This window comes from Cyprinus carpio, chromosome B1, assembly GCF_018340385.1.
Source record: "Cyprinus carpio isolate SPL01 chromosome B1, ASM1834038v1, whole genome shotgun sequence".
Classification (NCBI taxonomy): Eukaryota; Metazoa; Chordata; class Actinopteri; order Cypriniformes; family Cyprinidae; genus Cyprinus; species Cyprinus carpio.
In genome coordinates this window covers 1,494,333-1,513,876 of record NC_056597.1, presented here as the reverse complement: position 1 = coordinate 1,513,876, position 19,544 = coordinate 1,494,333, and the positions used below count along the sequence as shown (strand labels likewise).

At 36.5% G+C, this 19,544-nt stretch overlaps 1 protein-coding gene across 2 annotated transcripts in view; it reads left to right on the top strand.

The window, feature by feature from the left end:
- Nucleotides 1-14,416, top strand: part of LOC109096681 (zinc finger CCHC domain-containing protein 7-like) — a 55,325-nt gene extending 40,909 nt beyond the window's left edge. For both annotated transcript variants that reach the window (XM_042716159.1, XM_042716158.1), the window contains exons 7-9: nt 12,710-12,805; nt 13,307-13,424; nt 13,508-14,416. In XM_042716159.1, the coding sequence (XP_042572093.1) occupies nt 12,710-12,805; nt 13,307-13,424; nt 13,508-14,067 (774 nt within the window). In that variant the 3' untranslated portion in view covers nt 14,068-14,416. The remainder of the gene's footprint in view (nt 1-12,709; nt 12,806-13,306; nt 13,425-13,507) is intronic.
- Nucleotides 14,417-19,544: the final 5,128 nt, after the last annotated feature.

Sequence of the window (19,544 nt, the reverse complement as noted above, 5' to 3'; positions counted from 1 at the left end):
TTTTTCTTATTAAGGTTGTGGACTGCAGGGAAAAAGTGAAAAATAATTAAATAAATACAATTTAGAAAAAAAATGTATTCACTAAAATAAAATAATTATTTCCTACAATTAAACACAAATTGTCTAATTTAGTTTTACAGGCTCAGATATTAGCTTCTGCTGCTGTTGTTTACAGTAATTGTTTAAAATAATATAATATAATATAATATAATATAATATAATATAATATAATACCAATTTTCATATTCAGAATGTGGATAATTTTCTGTGTTGACAGGCTTATGCTTGGTAATATTAATGCATGTCTGAAATATATTTAATATATTTAGACATTTTTTATTTTTGTAAGATAAAATATTTGGTAACATAGTTAAATGTTACATGTACTTACTATAGTAAAAAATAATAAATTATACATAATTACCAGCAACTAACCCTAATCCTAACACTAACCCTATAGTAAGTGCATGCTGTTAATTAATAATAATAAAAAAATAAATTTAATATAAGACTGTAACATCATCACCTTAAAATGTGCAACCCAGTTTTGATACTGTGTTAGTACAATTTTGGTGCATGTGATGTCCAATTTAAAATTTGATTTTAAATCAAAAACAAGATGAGATGCACTGAAAGAAGGAAAGACTGCAGGGTGATTTACACAGTTTGAAAGAGATCAAGTATTAAATATTTTACAGTAGTGTAATTAAAATCATTGTTATAATCAATGGTAACTATTTTGTTACACCCAAAAAAAAGTTATATCTAGGTGAAAAGCGAGCGAGCAAGCGAGAGGTGACATGACATAGAGCCAAGTATGATGACCCATACTCAGAATTCGTGCTCTGCATTTAACCCATCCAAAGTGCACACACACAGCAGTGAACACCACACACCATGAACACACACCCGGAGCAGTGGGCAGCCATTTATGCTGCGGCGCCCGGGGAGCAGTTGGGGGTTCAGTGCCTTGCTCAAGGGCACCTCAGTCGTGGTATTGCTGGCCCAAGACTCGAACCCACAACCTTAGGGTTAGGAGTCAAACTCTCTCACCATTAGGCCACGACTTCCCCAAGGGCGACAGACATTTGCTGTCACAGTGAATTGCTGTCCGGCGCCCTGCACCTCCGTGGGTGACATATGTGGACTTTTGTGAGTTTGTAGGCTTTATAATGCCGTAAAATAGCGTGTGATGGTTTTCTGCGGGTCCACTTGGTTCTGCTGGGCTGAATCCATCTGCTTGTGCATTACTTTCATCCTCTGGGTCCTGCCCTGGTTCTGTTTGTGTGTTTAGGTACTTAAATTGAGTCACCCTCAACAGACGGTCTTTAAGGCCTTTAAACTATCCTGGAGTCTAGAGGGCTCAAAGTTAAATACAGTACAGATACCCCTGTGTGTGAGTGTGTGTGTTGTGCTTTGGGAGCTGTGGCCTGTCGCCCTATGCTAGGCCCAGTCAGGTGTGAAAAGGCATTCTGTCAGACCAGTCCCTTTCTACTGGGTCTGTTTATACTGTGTGTGTGTGTGTGTGTGGGTGAGGCCTGCACCTGTCTTCACTAACAAACAACCACTCAACTCTACTAAGTTTGCCACAAAACCCAAAGGAGACAGACAGAAAGAAGTGCGAGTGTTCACAGAAGCTATGCAAAGAGTGAAAGTTCTACAAAGCAAATGTGGTGACTGGGCCAAATATTCTGTTTGGTGTGATTATGCTGTTCTTTGGTTCAGTTTTTATTTAACAAACGCAACTGTTATACGTCTGCAAGGACTTAACTTACTCAACAATTTAAATCAAATATTCTCTTTTAAAATATAGTTTTAAGAATTTTCTGTACACACACATACACACACAACTAGATACATTTTTGTGGTGACTAGGTGCATTTAACTACGCGTTACAGAGCTTTTATGTTTTGGTTCAGATATCACGGGTCAGAAGGGGATACGGATTCCAAACCTTTTAAGAGGATATTGGTGAGCAATTACCATTTTTAAAACTTCTTTTTAAAATCCCTCCTTTGCTCAAACTGATCAGCCTAGTAATCCTTTACACTGTAATGAAAATTAATTGAATCATTAGCATAAGTGAAATGTATGAGGGACATACAGTTTATGGCTTCAAAGCGATCAAGTGATTTTTAGAAGACAGTCATCAATAAAGAGGAATGGCTTTGGTGTCAATATTTACATTTCTGAATATTGACCAAGCCAGATATGGTCCAAAAACCTAATGATGAATTCAGTATTTCAGTGTTAGCTGGAAAATTATTCGATTTCTTTTGCAGATAGATGGACATTTAGTTACACCTTTATGCCATCAGGAAATAGAAAGGTCTGGAATCATCCTGTGCAAATGTTTAAATGGGGAGCAAATATATAGTTTGTAAATATCTACATGCATTTATATGTATTGGTTTGATAGACACACGGCACCATCTACTGATATAAATGATGTACTACAGCAGAACGTCAAGGACAAATATTACTGTAAAATCCTCTTAGAAGAAAAGTGATTTATATTTTATATTTTTAGGTATTTTCGTTCTTGTTGCAATTTAATAATACGACCTGTATAAGATTTTGCATTGTATAAAATGGACAAAAGAAATCCAATAGGCTTGCACTGAAAAAGAGCCAAAGTCATATCTAGGAATTAGAATATCGTAGTGAGTTTTGAAGGGGTTGCATTTTTTGATTTGGGCCATTTAGCAACTTAATATATAAATGTTCAAATGTAATCGTAAATCTTTATCTGTAATTAGTATAAATCAATGATCTCTTCATATAGTGAAGAGGTGCTCTGTGCGTGAGACCGAGAGAAGCATCTGACTCAGTTTATTTTGAGTGTTTGTATCGATTAAACTCCCGTGGGAACAGTTCAGTGAAAATGTCAAAGCACAGCACTTGAAGAAAGCTGTTCTTTCTCACACTGATGTTATGCTGCTGAGCTTTTTAAGAGTGTGATTCCTGTGTAGATCTGTCAGCACAAGACATCAGAGTTTAGGGCAAGATGAGTTTGAATCAGGTGAGAAGTTAATATGAAAGTGTGCTTGTGAACTTGAATCGAGAATAGAATTTGAACGCATTCAGTGAATCTGATTCTGATTTTATCAAGGCTGCATTTATTTGATCAAAAATACAGTAAAAACAGCAACTATTCTTACAATTTTAAATAACTGTTTTCTATTTTAGTATAATTTAAAATGTAATTTACTCCTGTAATCCCAAAACTGAATTTTCAGTGGCCATTACTTCAAGTTTTCAGTGTCATGTGATTCTTCAGAAATCATTCTGATATGCTGATTTGGTGCAAAAGAAACAATTCTTATTGATTTCAATGTTAAAAACAGTTGTGTTGCTTAGTATTTTTGTGGAAACCATTATAACGTTATTTCAGGATTCTTTAATAAATAGCATAGTTCAAAAGATCAGCATTCACATGATTCTTGACTTTTTGACTAACAGACCTCAGTCTGTTAAATTAGATAACCTCTCCTCCTCCATCATCACCCTGAACACCGGCGTGCCACAGGGCTGCGTACTGAGCCCTCTCCTGTACTCCCTATTCACCCATGACTGCGTTCCTGTTTATGGCTCCAACACCATAATCAAATTTGCAGATGACACCAAGGTGGTAGGTCTGATCAAGGATGACGATGAGTCAGCCTACAGGGATGAGGTGCAGCACCTAGCTGTGTGGTGTGCCACCAACAATCTGGAATTAAATACCCAGAAGACAAAGGAGATCATTGTGGAGTTCAGGCGGACTAGGAGTCATGCACACACCCCCTCTACATCAACGGAGCTGTAGTGGAGCGTGTGTCGAGTTTCAAGTTCCTTGGCATCCACATCTCTGATGACCTCACCTGGTCCCATAACACCTCCACCCTGGTCAGAAAGGCACAGCAGCGCCTTTAGTTCTTACGGAGCCTTAAGAAAGTTCACCTGAATCCCAGGATCCTTGTGGAATTCTACCGCTGTACCATTGAGAGCATACTCACAAACTGCATCTCAGTATGGTACAGCAATTGCTCCGCGCTTCTGACCGCAAAGCACTCCAGCGAGAGTGAAAACTGCTCAACGGATCACCGGCACCCAGTTAACTTCCATTGAGAACATCTATCACAAGCGCTGTCTGGGCAGGGCAAGAAACATCATCAAGGATGCCTCTCACCCTAACCATGCACTTTTCACTCTCCTTCCATCCGGCAGATGTTACAGGAGCCTACGCTCTCGGACTAGCAGGCTCAGGAAGAGCTTCTTCCCCAAGGCCGTGACCCTTCTGAACGCCACACCACCAATCTAACTGGCACCTGCTTTATTACTGCACTGGTCAAAGTACTTTACAAACATGTATTTGCACTACTCATATTTTGCACATACTGCACACTGTTCTAGTTATCGCACTGTAAACTAAGTTGTTACTGTACAAAGCACAGTAAACTATTCCATAAAAATATAATTGCACTACTGTTTTTGCATAGAATTCATTTTAACAATACTTTTGCACACTCATCCAACTGTATTTATTACCACTGTTCTCACGTTGCTGCTGTTCATAGTGTGTATATATAATCCTACATTGCTCTGTTCATAATGTACATACAATCCTACACTGCATTCCTGTTTATATTCTATGCATACTCTGCTCAATACTGTATGTAGCAACCCCACTGTACATTCTGTAAATCATAGCTTCACTTATTCTGCACTTTTATGTATATAAAACACTATATTCTTGCACTTCTGGTTAGATGCTAACTGCATTTCATTAGCTCTTAGCTACTTGTACTCTGCATAATGACAATAAAGTTGAATCTAATCTAATTTATTGGAAATATAAATCTTTTGTAACTATGTAGTCTTTACTGTCTCTGTTTGAGCAATTTAATGCATCCTTGCTGAATATTTTCTTTCAGAATTTTTTTTATATATATAAATATTTCATACTTTAATTTTATTTGTATATTGCTATTCTGTTGATGAACTGTGACCATTGGGATTTATAGATGTCTCATGCTGTGTGAATGTTGTGTGCTGTCGCCACCTGGGGGAAAAACCTCAACATGCTTTAGTAGATGTTTGTTATTTGGGCTTGTAGCAGTATTGTGTTGTTTTTGCTTTGTCATACCATCTCTTTATGTTGCTTTAAGCCAATATTTTTTTTCTTTCTTGTTATGTCTTGTTTCTTCTGAGTCATATATCATGCTCTTTGAAACTTGGGCATTCATTTAAGCAGAAGACATCATTAGGACTTTGTTTATAAACTGATTATTTTATTCCATTTGTGAGATGAAGAGCTTTTTTCTGTTTATCAGACAGGAAAGTGAAAATGCAACTGGTAATATTGGGAAGAAGAAGAGGTGGGAGTATATATGATGCAAAAATCATATCAATCCTTTTTATTTTTTAAGGCAAAATAACATTTCTTCTTTTCTTTCTTTTGATTTTGTGAGTGAAAAAAAATAAATAAATAAAAATCTTGACCAGTTTAGTGAGAATCACCCCAGGAAAATTTGATTAATCAGGATATTTTGACCTTTTTGGAAGCAAACTTTCAGATCACTGCTTATTTTTTTATTTTTTATTTTTTGTGCTTTTCCTCCATTTCTGTCTCTCTCTTAAACTCATCTTTCATGGATGTCTTCTGGTTATCAGTTGGAAGGCAGGCACAGAGAGACCAGTGTGTGTGGCATTGCATGAGAGGCCAGGGGTCGATAGCATTACAAGACGTGTGTGTATGGCTGCACATCCGTGTAAGGGTGTGTGTGTGCCTTTTGGCTGCCAGTTTCCTGTGTCTGCATTTGAATGACAAAAGCAAGGGGAGCTGGCATGAAAATAGAAAAATGTTTATCTGTTAGCCTGTCTCGGCCTTAGGTATACACACACATATTAATAAACCTACAAATAAAAAAAAATAAAACCTCTACAACTGAGACCAGAGCATCCTTTATAGTGTTTCTTTGCATCTTTTCATTTATGGAATATTTTGCGTGGAACAAACATGAAAATAGGTGTGTTGACATGGCGTTACTACACACTCTTGAATATAAAGGTCAAGAAAAGGGGTTTCACATCAATGCCACAGAATAACCATTTTGAGTTTCCCAAAGAACCTTTCAGTGGACAGCTATTAAAATAGCAGTGTTTTTCATAGTTTAAAGGACATTTCCATAATCAAAAATTTTTTTCACTAGAAAGGTTAGAATGGATGCTGGATGTTTTTTTTTATGGAGCCATCAATGCCAGCAAAGAACCTGTTTTTAAGATTGCACAGGGATGGTAATATTCTAGATAACATGCATTAGGTTAGTGTAAATGGTAACACTTTAGTCAGTCCCTCCAGGATTTTGCGGAACTTTTTTCAGATATTTGCGGCCTAAAATGACTGATTTTGCTGTGGCCTTTCTCAAAATTTGCGGTGATATTTGTGACATTTCTTATTGTTTTGCAGGTTTAAATATACCACAGACAACATTCTTCTAACACTGTTATGACTTTTCTGAATTTCGGAAACCACTGTAGGTCTCCAGACTAACGATTGATGACAGCAGCACTAGTGCCATTAAGTTCTACAGAAGGTGGCACCAGCACCTGACAGTAAAGCACTCACCCTAATCGCACATGTACATCTCAGAGACATCTATTTAATATCTGCATTTACATATGCAACATGTATTTTTAAGAGTGCTAGTTCATCTGCGGTACGTCTCTAAGATGTCATATCAGATGTAATATAATAAATATATTACATCTGATAAAATAAGATTTACCTTATCAGAAACACTTTCTTCCTTAAACATCAGTGAAATGTCTACAGAAGTCCCACATTTAGTGAGTGAACTGTCATTGGACTATCATATACAGTGGCACAGTGTAAACATACTGCCACACACCTCTGTTCAAAGCTCTGTTTGTAAATCACATCACAGGAAAGAAGTTGACCTGGCAAAGCCTTGCTGAGCTACAGCAGCTCTGTCGTGTCAATCAGCACACGTCTTTTTTAGAAACAACAATCAACACTGGAGCATGATACATTGTTTCCAGTGATTGTGTTACTGTGTTTATTCATTTAGGTCACCTCTGTACGATATTTAAAATGTCTGCCCAGATAAAAAAACACAAGATGTGCATTTTTAACCATAATACAGTGGTATGCATTTTGACAGTGCATGTCAGGTCTTGTCTCGACATGTACATTTTATATAAGCTGTTGCAAGATGGATATTGGGATATTGGAGGTTATACGATATGATTCACTATAGATAGATTTATCTAGAAGATTGCATATTAAACCTGGATCTGCTTCTGTTCATCTTCCTCTCTCTCTCTCTCTCTCTACCTCGCTTCCTTTTGCTCTCTCTAAAGAGGCAAATTTTAGGTAAATTATGGTTTCTTAATCCATAATCTTTATTTATTGTCTAATGAGTGATGTGATTTTGGTGGAACGTCTTATATTGCATGTCTGGATAAAAATGGTGAATGTCTTTAAATGATTTCTCTTTACCCCCACCCCTTTCCTGTCATTCTGGGGGGGATTAATGCACCCCAAATCTCCCATCTCTAGAGTTTTTCTATTACGTATGCAAAATGCACCCCAAATCTCCCACCTCTCCCTAATCCACCAAGCACACAAAGACTGTTTACACTGTGTGTGCATGTTTGAATTGTGATGCCACTGGAAACAGTTTGAATTTGATGTGGGGTTAAGGATTAAGGTTGTGTCCGCCTGTAGCCAAGGTGTGAAGTACTGTTGCCAGGATGCAGTGTGTGTGTGTATGTGTGTGTAAATCTGTGGGTTTTATTTGCTTAAATGTGTGATTGTGTGAGCATGAGGGCTGTTTTCTTTGAGGAGGGAAGGGAGGTGGTGTCTCTTAAAAACATTGGATGAGAAAATAATCAACAGTACAGTAATAAAATGAGAAATATTACGAAATATAAGAAGAAATACTGTGTAAAGCACTCATCTTTGTAAATCAACGCTCTCCAAAAGCAACACCAGCAGATGAGCTTTCAGAGAGAGGCAGTGTCTCTTTGGCCTCCCTGGAGCACATTATGTTCTCATAGAAGCCCTGAAGCATGGTGTGAATGTGAGGGGAGAAATAGTCGAGAAGTCATGTGAGAGTGCCTCCGTAGCACTATGATTGGCTTATTACTCGATGAAGTAATGCCCACCTATCATGGTCCGTAAATCAGCCCGAATGGGTCATACTGTTTTGTAGTTGTAGTTTATTAAACATTTAGTTTTGGTTGCTTATTGATAGGGTAAGATAAATGCTGTTTAAATAACCTCAAAAAATAAGCTGTTAAATCAAAGACAGAACATGAATATTGCACTAAAGGTTCTTTTTTGACCAAAATACTCAAATTGACTTGAGTTTGATTTGATTTGAAGGTTCATCTTTTTCAGTAAAATTTTTTGAACTGAAAAAGGTGGTGCAATGTACAGATATCTGTGTCTACGAATGATTTTTTTGCACAAGGTCATATGAATGTGTGTGTGTGTGTGTGTGTGTGTGTGTGTGTGTGTGTGTGTGTGTGTGTCTGAGAGAGAAAATATGTTCTGTGACTCTTGGCCCTGAAACACAAACATATCAGAGGCCACCCTCTGCCCCGATAATCCTTTCAGATAGAGGTGATACACACACACTAAAGAGAGGTAATTAATAGTGCCACAGAGCAGCTCTTATGCACAGAGGATCGGATGAAGGAGGGGTCGCTCGTCTTTTTTTTTTTTTTTGTTCCCCCTGTCAGTCTTCCTCCCTTTTCTGCGACATTCGAGCACGAGTGTGATAACAGGAGCTCAAGGTCAGGGAGGGGGGCACAGCGTATGTGTGATGGAGGGAGGGTCTTCTTACACACCAATTTGCATGAGATATCAGCAAGAATGAAAAAGTGTAGAAAAAGAAAAATAGATGGATAGACGGGTGAAGGTACAGTAGAGAAGAAGAAAGAGACAGAGGTTAAAGGACAAAGTGACTGTGAATGAACCACAGAAAGATTCTGAGGTAGTAAGATGAAAGGAGCATTAGAAATACAGAAGGACAAAGGGAAGTTTTGGAAATAAATGGAGGCCAAATGAAGAAATTGTACATTTTCTGAGGAAAATATGAGTGCTACAGTTGTTACGTTATGTGATTGCTATAGTAAGTGGTTGTCAGTGGTTTTTAGCACATTTAGTTGTTAGTGGGACTGGGAATGGAGAACCGGATCTTCTCTTAACTGTTTTTAAGTGTCTGCATTCTTCCACAGATGTGGATGGAACATCATACTAAAATACTTAGACAGCATGTCCTGAGTCTGCAGGAAAAATCCGTTTTGGCTTAGATGTAATTTCAGTCTGAATTGATAATGATAGGAGAGAAGCTGCAAAATAATACAAAAAAGAAATCTTTTGAGTCAAAATGCTGCTACCATTGTGGTCCAGGTTGCAAACAAATGACTCATGTGAGCTGATTCCTTTTAATGAATCAGTTATAAAGACTCTGGATTTCATCAGAGATCTGTCTGAACCAGTCTAATCACGATGATTCACTCACTGAATCAGCAGGAGATGATTGTGACTCGCTGAACCACAAGTCATACATTTAGTGAACTATACTATTATGTTTTATCATTGTTTATTTTATTTATTTTTTTTTATTTTTTTTAAGTGTTGCATGCAGGTGATATATGAATGTAAATAAATTCAGGCCCACTTTATATTAAGTGGCCTTAACTATTATGTACTTTTAATTAATCCGATGATACAGTGCACTTATTTTGTACATACATGTTTTTACATTGTACTTACATTTTAAAAATACTTGCATGTGATTACATTTGTAATTAATTTCTTTAATTACATTTAGAGTTACACTGTTGACCCATCTCTTACACCTTAACCTACTCTTAAACCTACCCATACCACCCAACCTGTCCCTAACCTTACCCATATTCCACCTCATTAGCAGCAAAAGTGGTTTGCAATACATTATGAACACTATAAGTACATTGTACTTATTATTTTTTTTTTTTTTTATGTACGTACCTAGTAGATAAGGCCACCTAATATAAAGTGGGACCATTAATTCTCATCCCAAGTTGCTAGGTGGTTTCTAGATGCTTGCTTAGTCACCCAAGTCAAAAGAGCATGCAAGTGTCTCTATGATATTCAAGGACTTAGATATGACTTAGATCCATCCTTCAGTGTATATGGGAGGCAATCACTAATGGCATATCTCCCCTCAACAAGCTGAATGATTTGGTGTCACTTGTGCCCAAAGCACAAGTTGCACTGAAGTTCATTACACTTGTTCAAATCAGTAACCTCTGTATTAACTTGATTAGCAAGTAGCACTAATAAACGACAGTGGATGGTAAACCTTGCATTGAGTTTGGGGGGCTAGAAAGAGTGAGTGAGTGAGTGACGGAGAGAGAGAAGGGTGGGCGTCTGGGGGGTAACCGGTGGTGTCTTTGTGATGGAGATGGAGCAGTCTCCAGCGCTGAGCTGATAATGACCAACGGTTCTAATAGCATTCACCCCTCCACCCTTTAACCACTCAAGCGGAAAACGGACAGAAAGAAAGAGAGAGAGTGTGTGGAATGGAGGAAGATATGTTTAAAATATGACTTGGTGGCTTATTGAAAACGCACGTATATGAGTGTGTGTATGTCTCGACGCCCCCTTGAGGACACATTAAAAGACAATATGTGTGTAGTTTTTGGCCACGCACACACACGCACACAAACACGCTCGCACCAGTCGGCTTACCCTCTTTATCGTGCTGTATTTACGGAGGGCGATGGAGCGTGAAACGCCTTTGGGCTCCCCGGGACCAGATGGAGAAACACACACACACACACACACACATACATACACACACTCCAAAGGCAGCCTTATCACCAGCGCATTACTGGGATTTATTGATACCCTCGGTAATCACTCCCTTATATCACCTCAAAGAAAAGAAAAATATACAGATTATATGAATGTCTGTGAGAAAGAGTGGGAGGAGGAGAACGAGTGGATGATGGGAGAAAGAGAGTGTGAATGGGGGTCATCATTCACTAGCGAGATGGGAAATGTAAGTGAGGTTCATAATAACAGAACAGAGTGAAAGAAATTGAGTGAAGTCGAGGAAAATAACGCAGGTAGTCAGCTGACATACGCGCACACAAAGGGCACAGCTGAGGGACCGAGGTGCTTTCACACACTTGACATGAGCGGAGTTGTATTCTTGTGTGTGTTTAGAGTGTTCTGTTACTGGTTGCGCCCAGATTCATGTCACCCTAATTGGAGGTTTCTTGACCTTACTGCTTTAACTTGTCACACAGTAGATGCTTCTGCTACAAATGGGCATATCCACCTTTATTGTTACAAGCACAGCCTGCTACAAGATGTTTAGTAGAATGTTAAAGCTGCTCTTTTTTTGCACTATGAAAGTCAACCAAAAATGCACATTAAAGATACATGATAATAGTCCATTGTTGAAAAAGAGCAGCAGCAACATTCATAACAATTTGTATGGTTATGCAATGCAGAAGTGTGAGTACAGTCAAACCAAAAATTATTCAGACACCAGATATAATTTTTGATATCTTTTACTAGTGGGTTCAGAACACGATAGTTCATTTATGTAAGTGAGGATAGCAAAATAAAGTAAACCGTGTCATATTGTACCCAAAAATTCTTCATACAGTGGACTACCAGTAAAAAAATGATTTAGACACTTTGACCTGACCAAGTTTTTTTTCTTTAATTGCTAATGCAAACATTTTTACACCGCAGACTGAACAAAATTAAGCATTGCTTGGTAATTGGTTGACCTAAATTTGTTTTATCTAATTGTGTACTTAAATTTAACAGCTGACAGCTGGTCAGCCTAATTCATTACCTTTCTATCAAAGTTATCTGACATTATCAAGATGAATTTGTTCTGAGACAGTTTAACTCTGAGTTCTTGTTATATTTTATTACTATTTCTACACTATAGTGAATAAACTGTGATAATGTGAGAAATGTTGAAGATGTCTTGATAAATTTTGGATTGACTGTAAATAATGACAGAATGGACATTATTAGGGCAATTACCCCTTTGAATGAGTGGTTCTCAGCTAGGGGGCCAGGGCCCACTAGGACTCCTCAATCTTTCAAGAGGGCCTCAAGATGATTTAAATTTACAATCTTTTTAAATCCATTCCCTTTTTTCTTTGAATAAAATATACAAGGATATACAAGGAAACCTATTAAAAGTGTGATTGTTCTAAAAGTTGTAATGAGCATATATTTTATAATTATGCCAGTCTGTAAAACATTTTATTGGGTTGAAATTGTGAGTCAAATATTTAAAAAAAACCTTTATTCTTTAAGTCGCAAACTATGTAAACTATGTATTTTACTAAATGTAAATTCACTGGTTAAAAAATGTGGATACCCGAAGAACATTCAGCTCCTAAAAGGTCTGTAATCCTGAAAATTAAAATCCTTTTTTCTTTTATTTTTTAATTAAAATAAGTTTTCAAAACATAAATAGGGCTAGGGGGCCTTAAAATATCATTGAGTGTTAATGAAGGAACTGGTTCACTGTTTTTCTTTTTACTATTTTTCTTTTTAAATATAAGATTTAGCATTTTTTTTCTCAAAGGAGGCAGTCAGACTTTGCGATGTTAGTAGTGTAGAAGTTCATAATCAGTCTCCTTTCTAAATCTATGTCTTTTTGTTTCTTTGTAGACTACTAAGGGACCCTTCTGCAAAGCCAGTGATCCAGAGGCCTGCAGGAAACCTGCCTACTGTTATAACTGCTCTAAGAAAGGACACTTTGGCCATGTAAGTGGATGTTTGAAAAATCAAAAAAAACAATCATACATACTTAAAACAAATTGCATGAAACTAGGAGACACTAAAAGATACAGTAAATAATTAAAAAAATAAATGTGTGTATGGTGCTTGTAGTTCTTTAAAGTGACAGTAAAGAATTGTACATATTAACAAAAAAATCCGTTTAAAAACAAATGCTGTTCATTTGAAATCTATTTATCAAAAACAAATTGAAAAAAAAAAATCCCAAAAATATTAAGCAGTACAACCATATTTAGCATTTTAGAATGGTTTCTGAAGTATTGAACTGGAGGAATCATTACAGGAATATATTACATTTTAAATATAAGCATTAAAATGGAAAATACTTAATAACTTTTCACAATATGACTGTTTTTAATGTATTTTGGATCAAATATATGAAGCCTTGGTGGGCATAAGAGAGATTGTTCAAGATGTGTCTTCACTAATGTCCATGATTTGAGATGTTAAAGTGTGTGTTTTCTGCAGGAATGCGCCCAGAAGAGAATGTATAATGGTACATATCCCACCCTGCCGTTTATTTCCCGTTACGACACAAAGGATGACATTCATTACCGGGAAATTCGAGTTAAAAAGCAGGCCCTAGGTTTGACTGTTTCTGACAAATTGAATTGAAAAAAGCTGATCATACTTGAAACCTAAAGATCTAATGACGTGTGTCTCTTTCAGAACTCAAGCAAGCTGGATTGATTTCACCTGACAGTGCTGTCATTACATATACCCCCCAACCGCCCAGGAAGAAACAAAAAACCAGCCACAAACATTCTCCATACCCATACAGCACTCACACCAACAACCAGCACACGCCGAAGAGACGCATCGCACACACACCCAAACACACATACTTCAATGTCAACCAGAACTCCGAAACGCCAGGGAACCACGGCAAACACACCCCTAAGAGCAAGTTTAAACCACAAAAGCAAAGCCAGAATGAAGCCAAAAAGAAGAAAAAGAAAACTCAATCTGAAGATTTTGTTTTAGATGAAGATGCAGACTTTCCTAGAGGTTACAAAAAGAGACCTCACAAGACAAGAGATGTTTCATCACCTCGGAAAGCCAATGTGAAGCCGAATAAGCCCTTTGGAATGGAAAAGAACAATAAAAAGGACAAAATATCGAAAAAGAAGGAAAGGAAATGGCAAAAGAGAGAACGAAAAGCTGCAAAAGATTCATCCATGTATCCTTCCGATGAAAACCTTTTTCTGATTAAGCAAAGAAAGGTATGAAGATATATTTAAAAAAGGCAAATTGCATGAAACAGGACGTCAAGTGATTCAGATGATTCCCCCTCTACTGGTGGTTGCTTTTGGTCCATCTTCTTTCAATCCACATGGCTTTGTATACTGTATTACAGTTTTTTAGGTTGTTCTTGGAAGAAAAATTCTACGCAAATCTGACCGTCTCACCCAAACACAGTTAATTACTCAGTGCATGGCTGCACTATGTAATGTTTGACATTAAAAAGGTGTCCTGCTTGTACATGACAAGTGTATAGAGTTTTGAAGAGTTTTGAGAATTTTGTGTACATGCTGACTTCTGTAACATTGTGATTAAATTAAAGTCTGTTTGTATTGATATTCGGTTTGAGATCTTTATTTTAAGGTAAAATATGTAAAATCCCAGCTTTATGTGCAATGAAAACTGGATGCTTTTCTAAAAAGCATGAACTCTGTCTTTGTGGCACCATAACAGCATTCCTCTGTTTATTTTAGCATCCCACCAACACAACCAATGGCATAACTTTGGGGGCGGGGCTATCAGTTTGCCCAACCAATGGCAAATGTGGGAGTGGAAACCAGTTTAAAAAGTATGATGTTTGCAATTTTGTTTTGAGAAAAAATGAATTATACGAATTCTGTGCTTGTCTCTTTACATTTTCCAGACAGGATGTGCATTAATATTTTATGCTGATACTTTATGAGAGAGTCATTCAATCATTTGCAACACTGATTCATTCAGAAATGAAGCTCCACTACTTGCTCGGAGATGCTGCTTTGGCTTCGTTTAGAACTGTTTGTGTTGCTGTATCAAAATAGATATTAAGATAATATGAGCTTCTTTTTTATTGAACTCGCAACTATGCTCTTGATTTCATCTCTATTAGAAAGCTGTCTGTTGAAGTTAAATCTCACTTTCAAACTAAAATATGTGCTCCACCTTTCTCCTCTTTCCTGTGATTATCTTCTTGAGCTCCAGGTGTTGTGTTTAGGGCTGTTCAGCTTTAAAGTAATGACAGACAGCAAACAGCTGGTTAAGTGGTTAAACCGTTGCCATTTCCTTAGTTTCCCTATTTTTCACCTTTTAAGATCCCACATTCCTTCTCTTTATTCCATACAATTTCTCTTTTTGCTTTCATGGGTTGTGTTTTTGCAAAGAACAATATTTGAGCTCTAAAAGAGTCCAGATTTGTTCAATTGTTCTGTGAGTGCGTGTAATGTTGTTCTGCTCTGCAGGGCCATCTCTCTCTCTCTCTCTCTCTCTCTCTCTCTCACCATACCTCTATTTGTGTGTGTGTGGACATTTATGTGAACGTGTGTGCCATCAGACTTTTATTGCCTGAAACGTTTTTTCAACAGTAAAAGAGATGATTTCTTAAGCCAAATATAAATCCAACACCAAACATGGCAGTCCAGCCCACATGCAGAAAGAAAAATCTGATTTTTTTTCCCCTCAGGATTTGCAGACAGTATGTAAACTCAAGGGTCCCCCAGGGCTTGGCTGAGATGTGTAAGAGAGATACAATACGATGTGAGGGAAGGAACATGCAATCACTGAGTCACACGATCACTCACACTGATTTACTTGTACTAATTCCTTAGAAGTGATTAATCAGTCTTTTTACTGTTACTAGTTGGCCACAACACATTCCCAGCACTTTGACTCAACATGCAGTCCTCAGAACATTCACAGTCATCCTCTTAAGTGTAATTAATGAACCATACTCATCATCATTTCACTTTCAACGGCAGTATTTGCCTGTAAAATCTGTTTTAGGTCAAGCTCTTTCTAGTTTCCTCTTAAAACTAAATTTGCCTGCAGGTCTGAATCTTGCTTCCACCACTGTGTTCCATTTCTGTGTGTGACATGTCTTTTGCATTAGTCCAGTTCTCAGTGCAGCCCAACTAGGGCTTAATAAAATCTATATATAAATGGGCACAGGCTAAAACAGCATATAAATATATCTATGAATATAGCTTTAAACCCATGAAAGTAATAAAATAATGAAAAATGGGAAGAGTTTCTGGTTACAATAGATGTTCAGAGGTTTTTTATGGCACTTTTTATGGTCCCTGCATATGTGCTGATTGCTTGCCAGAAAATGTCATTCAGTGCTTAGCATGGCCAAGTTTATGGAAACCATGACAGAGAAGGAGTATGACTAAAAAAAAGAAAAAAAAAACTTTGGTTTGAACTGAAAATGTAATTGAGATCCCCAAACATTTCTATAGCAGTGTTGTTTAGTAATTATGTATTATTATAGTAATCCTTAATATTTTGAATGTGCTTTTATTATTTAATCATTTTTGTTTTAGTAATTTGTCATTTATAGCCATTTTTATTAGATTTTTAAATATATTTCAATTTTTCAAAAAAAAACAAAAAAACAATTTAGTTAACATTAGCAGCACTGTTCTGTAGTTTGGCCTGAAATGATCAATTATAGATGCTGTTCATAATTATTATTTTAAACTCAGTCCCCTCAAAACATCTGACAGGTAATCAATTCATACAATAAAGTAAACAAACATTTACTTTTTTTTTGGTGCAAGTTAAAAAATAAAAAATATAACTCCACACTGTTTATTAGTTACCAACGTTTCGGCAAAACAAGTATATCTTTTGTCAAATTATGATATAATCAACTATTTATACAATAACTTATTTTTTTCCAAAATCTTGTACTTTCATAATATAATATAATATAATATAATATAATATAATATAATATAATATAATATAATATAATATAATAATATAATATAATATGCTGATGACATCCTGATGGCTGGGATGAGGATAAATTCTTCTGTTTTATAGAACGTTATATGTGTTTGTTGCTCAGTTGTCTCGAGTGAGACATAAATGTGGCATAAATTAAATTGATTCATTTTCAGCATCCTTAAAATGGAAGAAATGCTGGTAGTATGAAGCCTTTATTGCATTAGTCTTAAATCACATTGGTCATGTCAAGATTGTATGTTTTCACTGCCTGTAAAGACATACATAAAAATAAGACCTGGGTTTTTAATGCACCCAAGTGAACTAAGACTTTAGTCATCTGCACAGAATGAAGTTGTATTTGTTGGGATTCCTTTTTGTCAGCTTTTGTCTGCATAAGTTCTTTGACATATGATGTACAAAGGAGCACAAAATATAATTTTCTCTGATGTTATTGAACCACTAGAAATAATTGTCTTGGTACCTATAGCACATACACTTGAAAAGGGAAGCTGAACTTGCAGTTCTTTGCCGTTTTGCTGCTATGGCTAAAAAAAACTTTTCCATTTAAAGGAAAATTTCACTCAAAAATGAAAATGTACTGAAAATGTACTTAGCCTCATGCGGTCCAAGATGTAGATTTTGTTTGTTTGTTCATCGGAACAGATAAAATGTATTACATCACTTCACCAAAGGATCCTATGCAGTGAAGGGGTGCAAATGAGAGCTCACACAAGTTTGAAGTTAAAATTTTCTTAATGATGAATTTGTTTATTAGAAAAATTGCAGCTTTTTGCTTTGCAAGACGTTAATTGATGGACTGGAGTCATGTGGATTACTGTGATGTTCTTATCAGCTGTTTGAACTCTCATTCTGACGGCACCCATTCACTGTAGAGGAACCATCGGTGAGTAAGTGATGTAATGCTAAATTTCTCAGAAATATGTTCAGATGAAGAAACAAACTCATCTACTGTACATCTTGGATGGTCAAAGGGTGTGTATATCTTCATCAATTTTTTTTTTTAGGTGATCACTTCCTTTACAAATCTCGTTTTCCAGATATTTTTTTCCTACTGTATCACAAATACTGTATATTCCAACATCCTTCTATTTGACACTGCATTTTGCATAGGGAAGTATGAATATTTGTACAGTGGGAGAGAGACAGGAGTTACAGGGTTCCCACGGCCATGGAAAACCTGAAAATAACATATTTCAATTTTGATTTCCAGGCCTGGATATATCATGGAAAGTTTAACAGTGCTATACAGCATTTTTTACATTTTTTTTCTATTTATGCTCCTCTCTCAAGTATTTCATCAGTTTGATATTAGTGCTTGTGTAGAGTAAACTTGCCCTCAAGCTAGTGTGATAACATCAGTCTCGTCTGTCTGTTCCTGGTCTTATTGAAGATATTTGCACAACTAATTTGTACTCTAGTTCATTTTAATCCGCCTAAAAAGTTATGAAAATTAATTTTTATGAACTCTTGTGTCCCACTGCTAATGTCTCTATTGACAATGCTGTATTTGTATTTTGCAATTGCATCCTCTCACCAGTGTCATTCCACCTTTAGTACTTTATAAAAAAAAAAGATTTTGGGTTGTTTGATTTAGTACACTTGAGAGACATTCACCGCTATTATGTTATTTACTGTCCATACTAATCCACAGTGGGCATGCAGAATGCAGGGCTCAGAGCTGTTATTAAGTATGCTTAGTACTGACATTCCTCTCCAAATCCCCATACTTTTGAATGAGTCTCTGTCGAGTTTCTAGCTATCTGTTTCTGTCTTAAAAACTGTTTACGAAGACTGTCAGGGCCTTGTTTGCATTTAACGTGACTCAGATATTTCCTCCAAGCAGTCACGGAATAGATTTCTGTCTGTTTACCATCCAGAAGGATGAGCAAATATGACTAGTGACCATGTACCACACTATCCACACGCAAACACATGAACGGATACATGTCATCTAAATCACCACTCTGCAACAGGTGTGTAGTCGACAGTGTGCGGATAAAGAATGTATCCATTTTATGCTTGTAAATCAGAGCAGAGCCCTGCTATATCCCTTCTTCCTCCTCAACCAGTGCTTCATACTGTAGTTTCCAAGCAAAAATTAATTTTCAGAGAGTGCTCTCATTGCAGAACACAACAAACAATGTCAGTGGTGGTCACTCAGTCTACGTAGATTTAATAAAAATGGGACTGAATTAATTTCACTGCCAGTAAGTGAAGTTTTTTAACTTAATAATGCTCACAATGATGATGTGCACTTTAGACAAATTATGTTTGGTCTTAAATCACATCTAAGGATATAATCCACTCTAATTCACTTTCTTTTGTACAAACTTCAAACTTCTGTGACCGACTCAAAGTCTTACTGTAACTCAATATCAGATTATCTTCCATCCCAACCAAACTTTGGCTTGAGATGACTGTTATGACCCCAAAATGGTCTAGGGAACTTAAAACCCAACAAATACAGAGATTAATCCACATTTCCCTTCCCTTAAAAAAGAAGTGCACTTAATTGTATTTAATGTGCAGCTATACTCACAGATAATAGAATATTAATACAATAAAAGGCAACTAGAGTACACTTCATGTTTCTTAAAACACATTTTTAAAGGTGCACTTTGTATTAATGTCAAATTGAATGTTTTACTTTAAAGTAGATTTTAAATTGTTGGCATGCTTTAAAGACGTACACTTATTTTGATGTGTTGACTATAGTAAAGTACAGTAGATGATTTGGTTC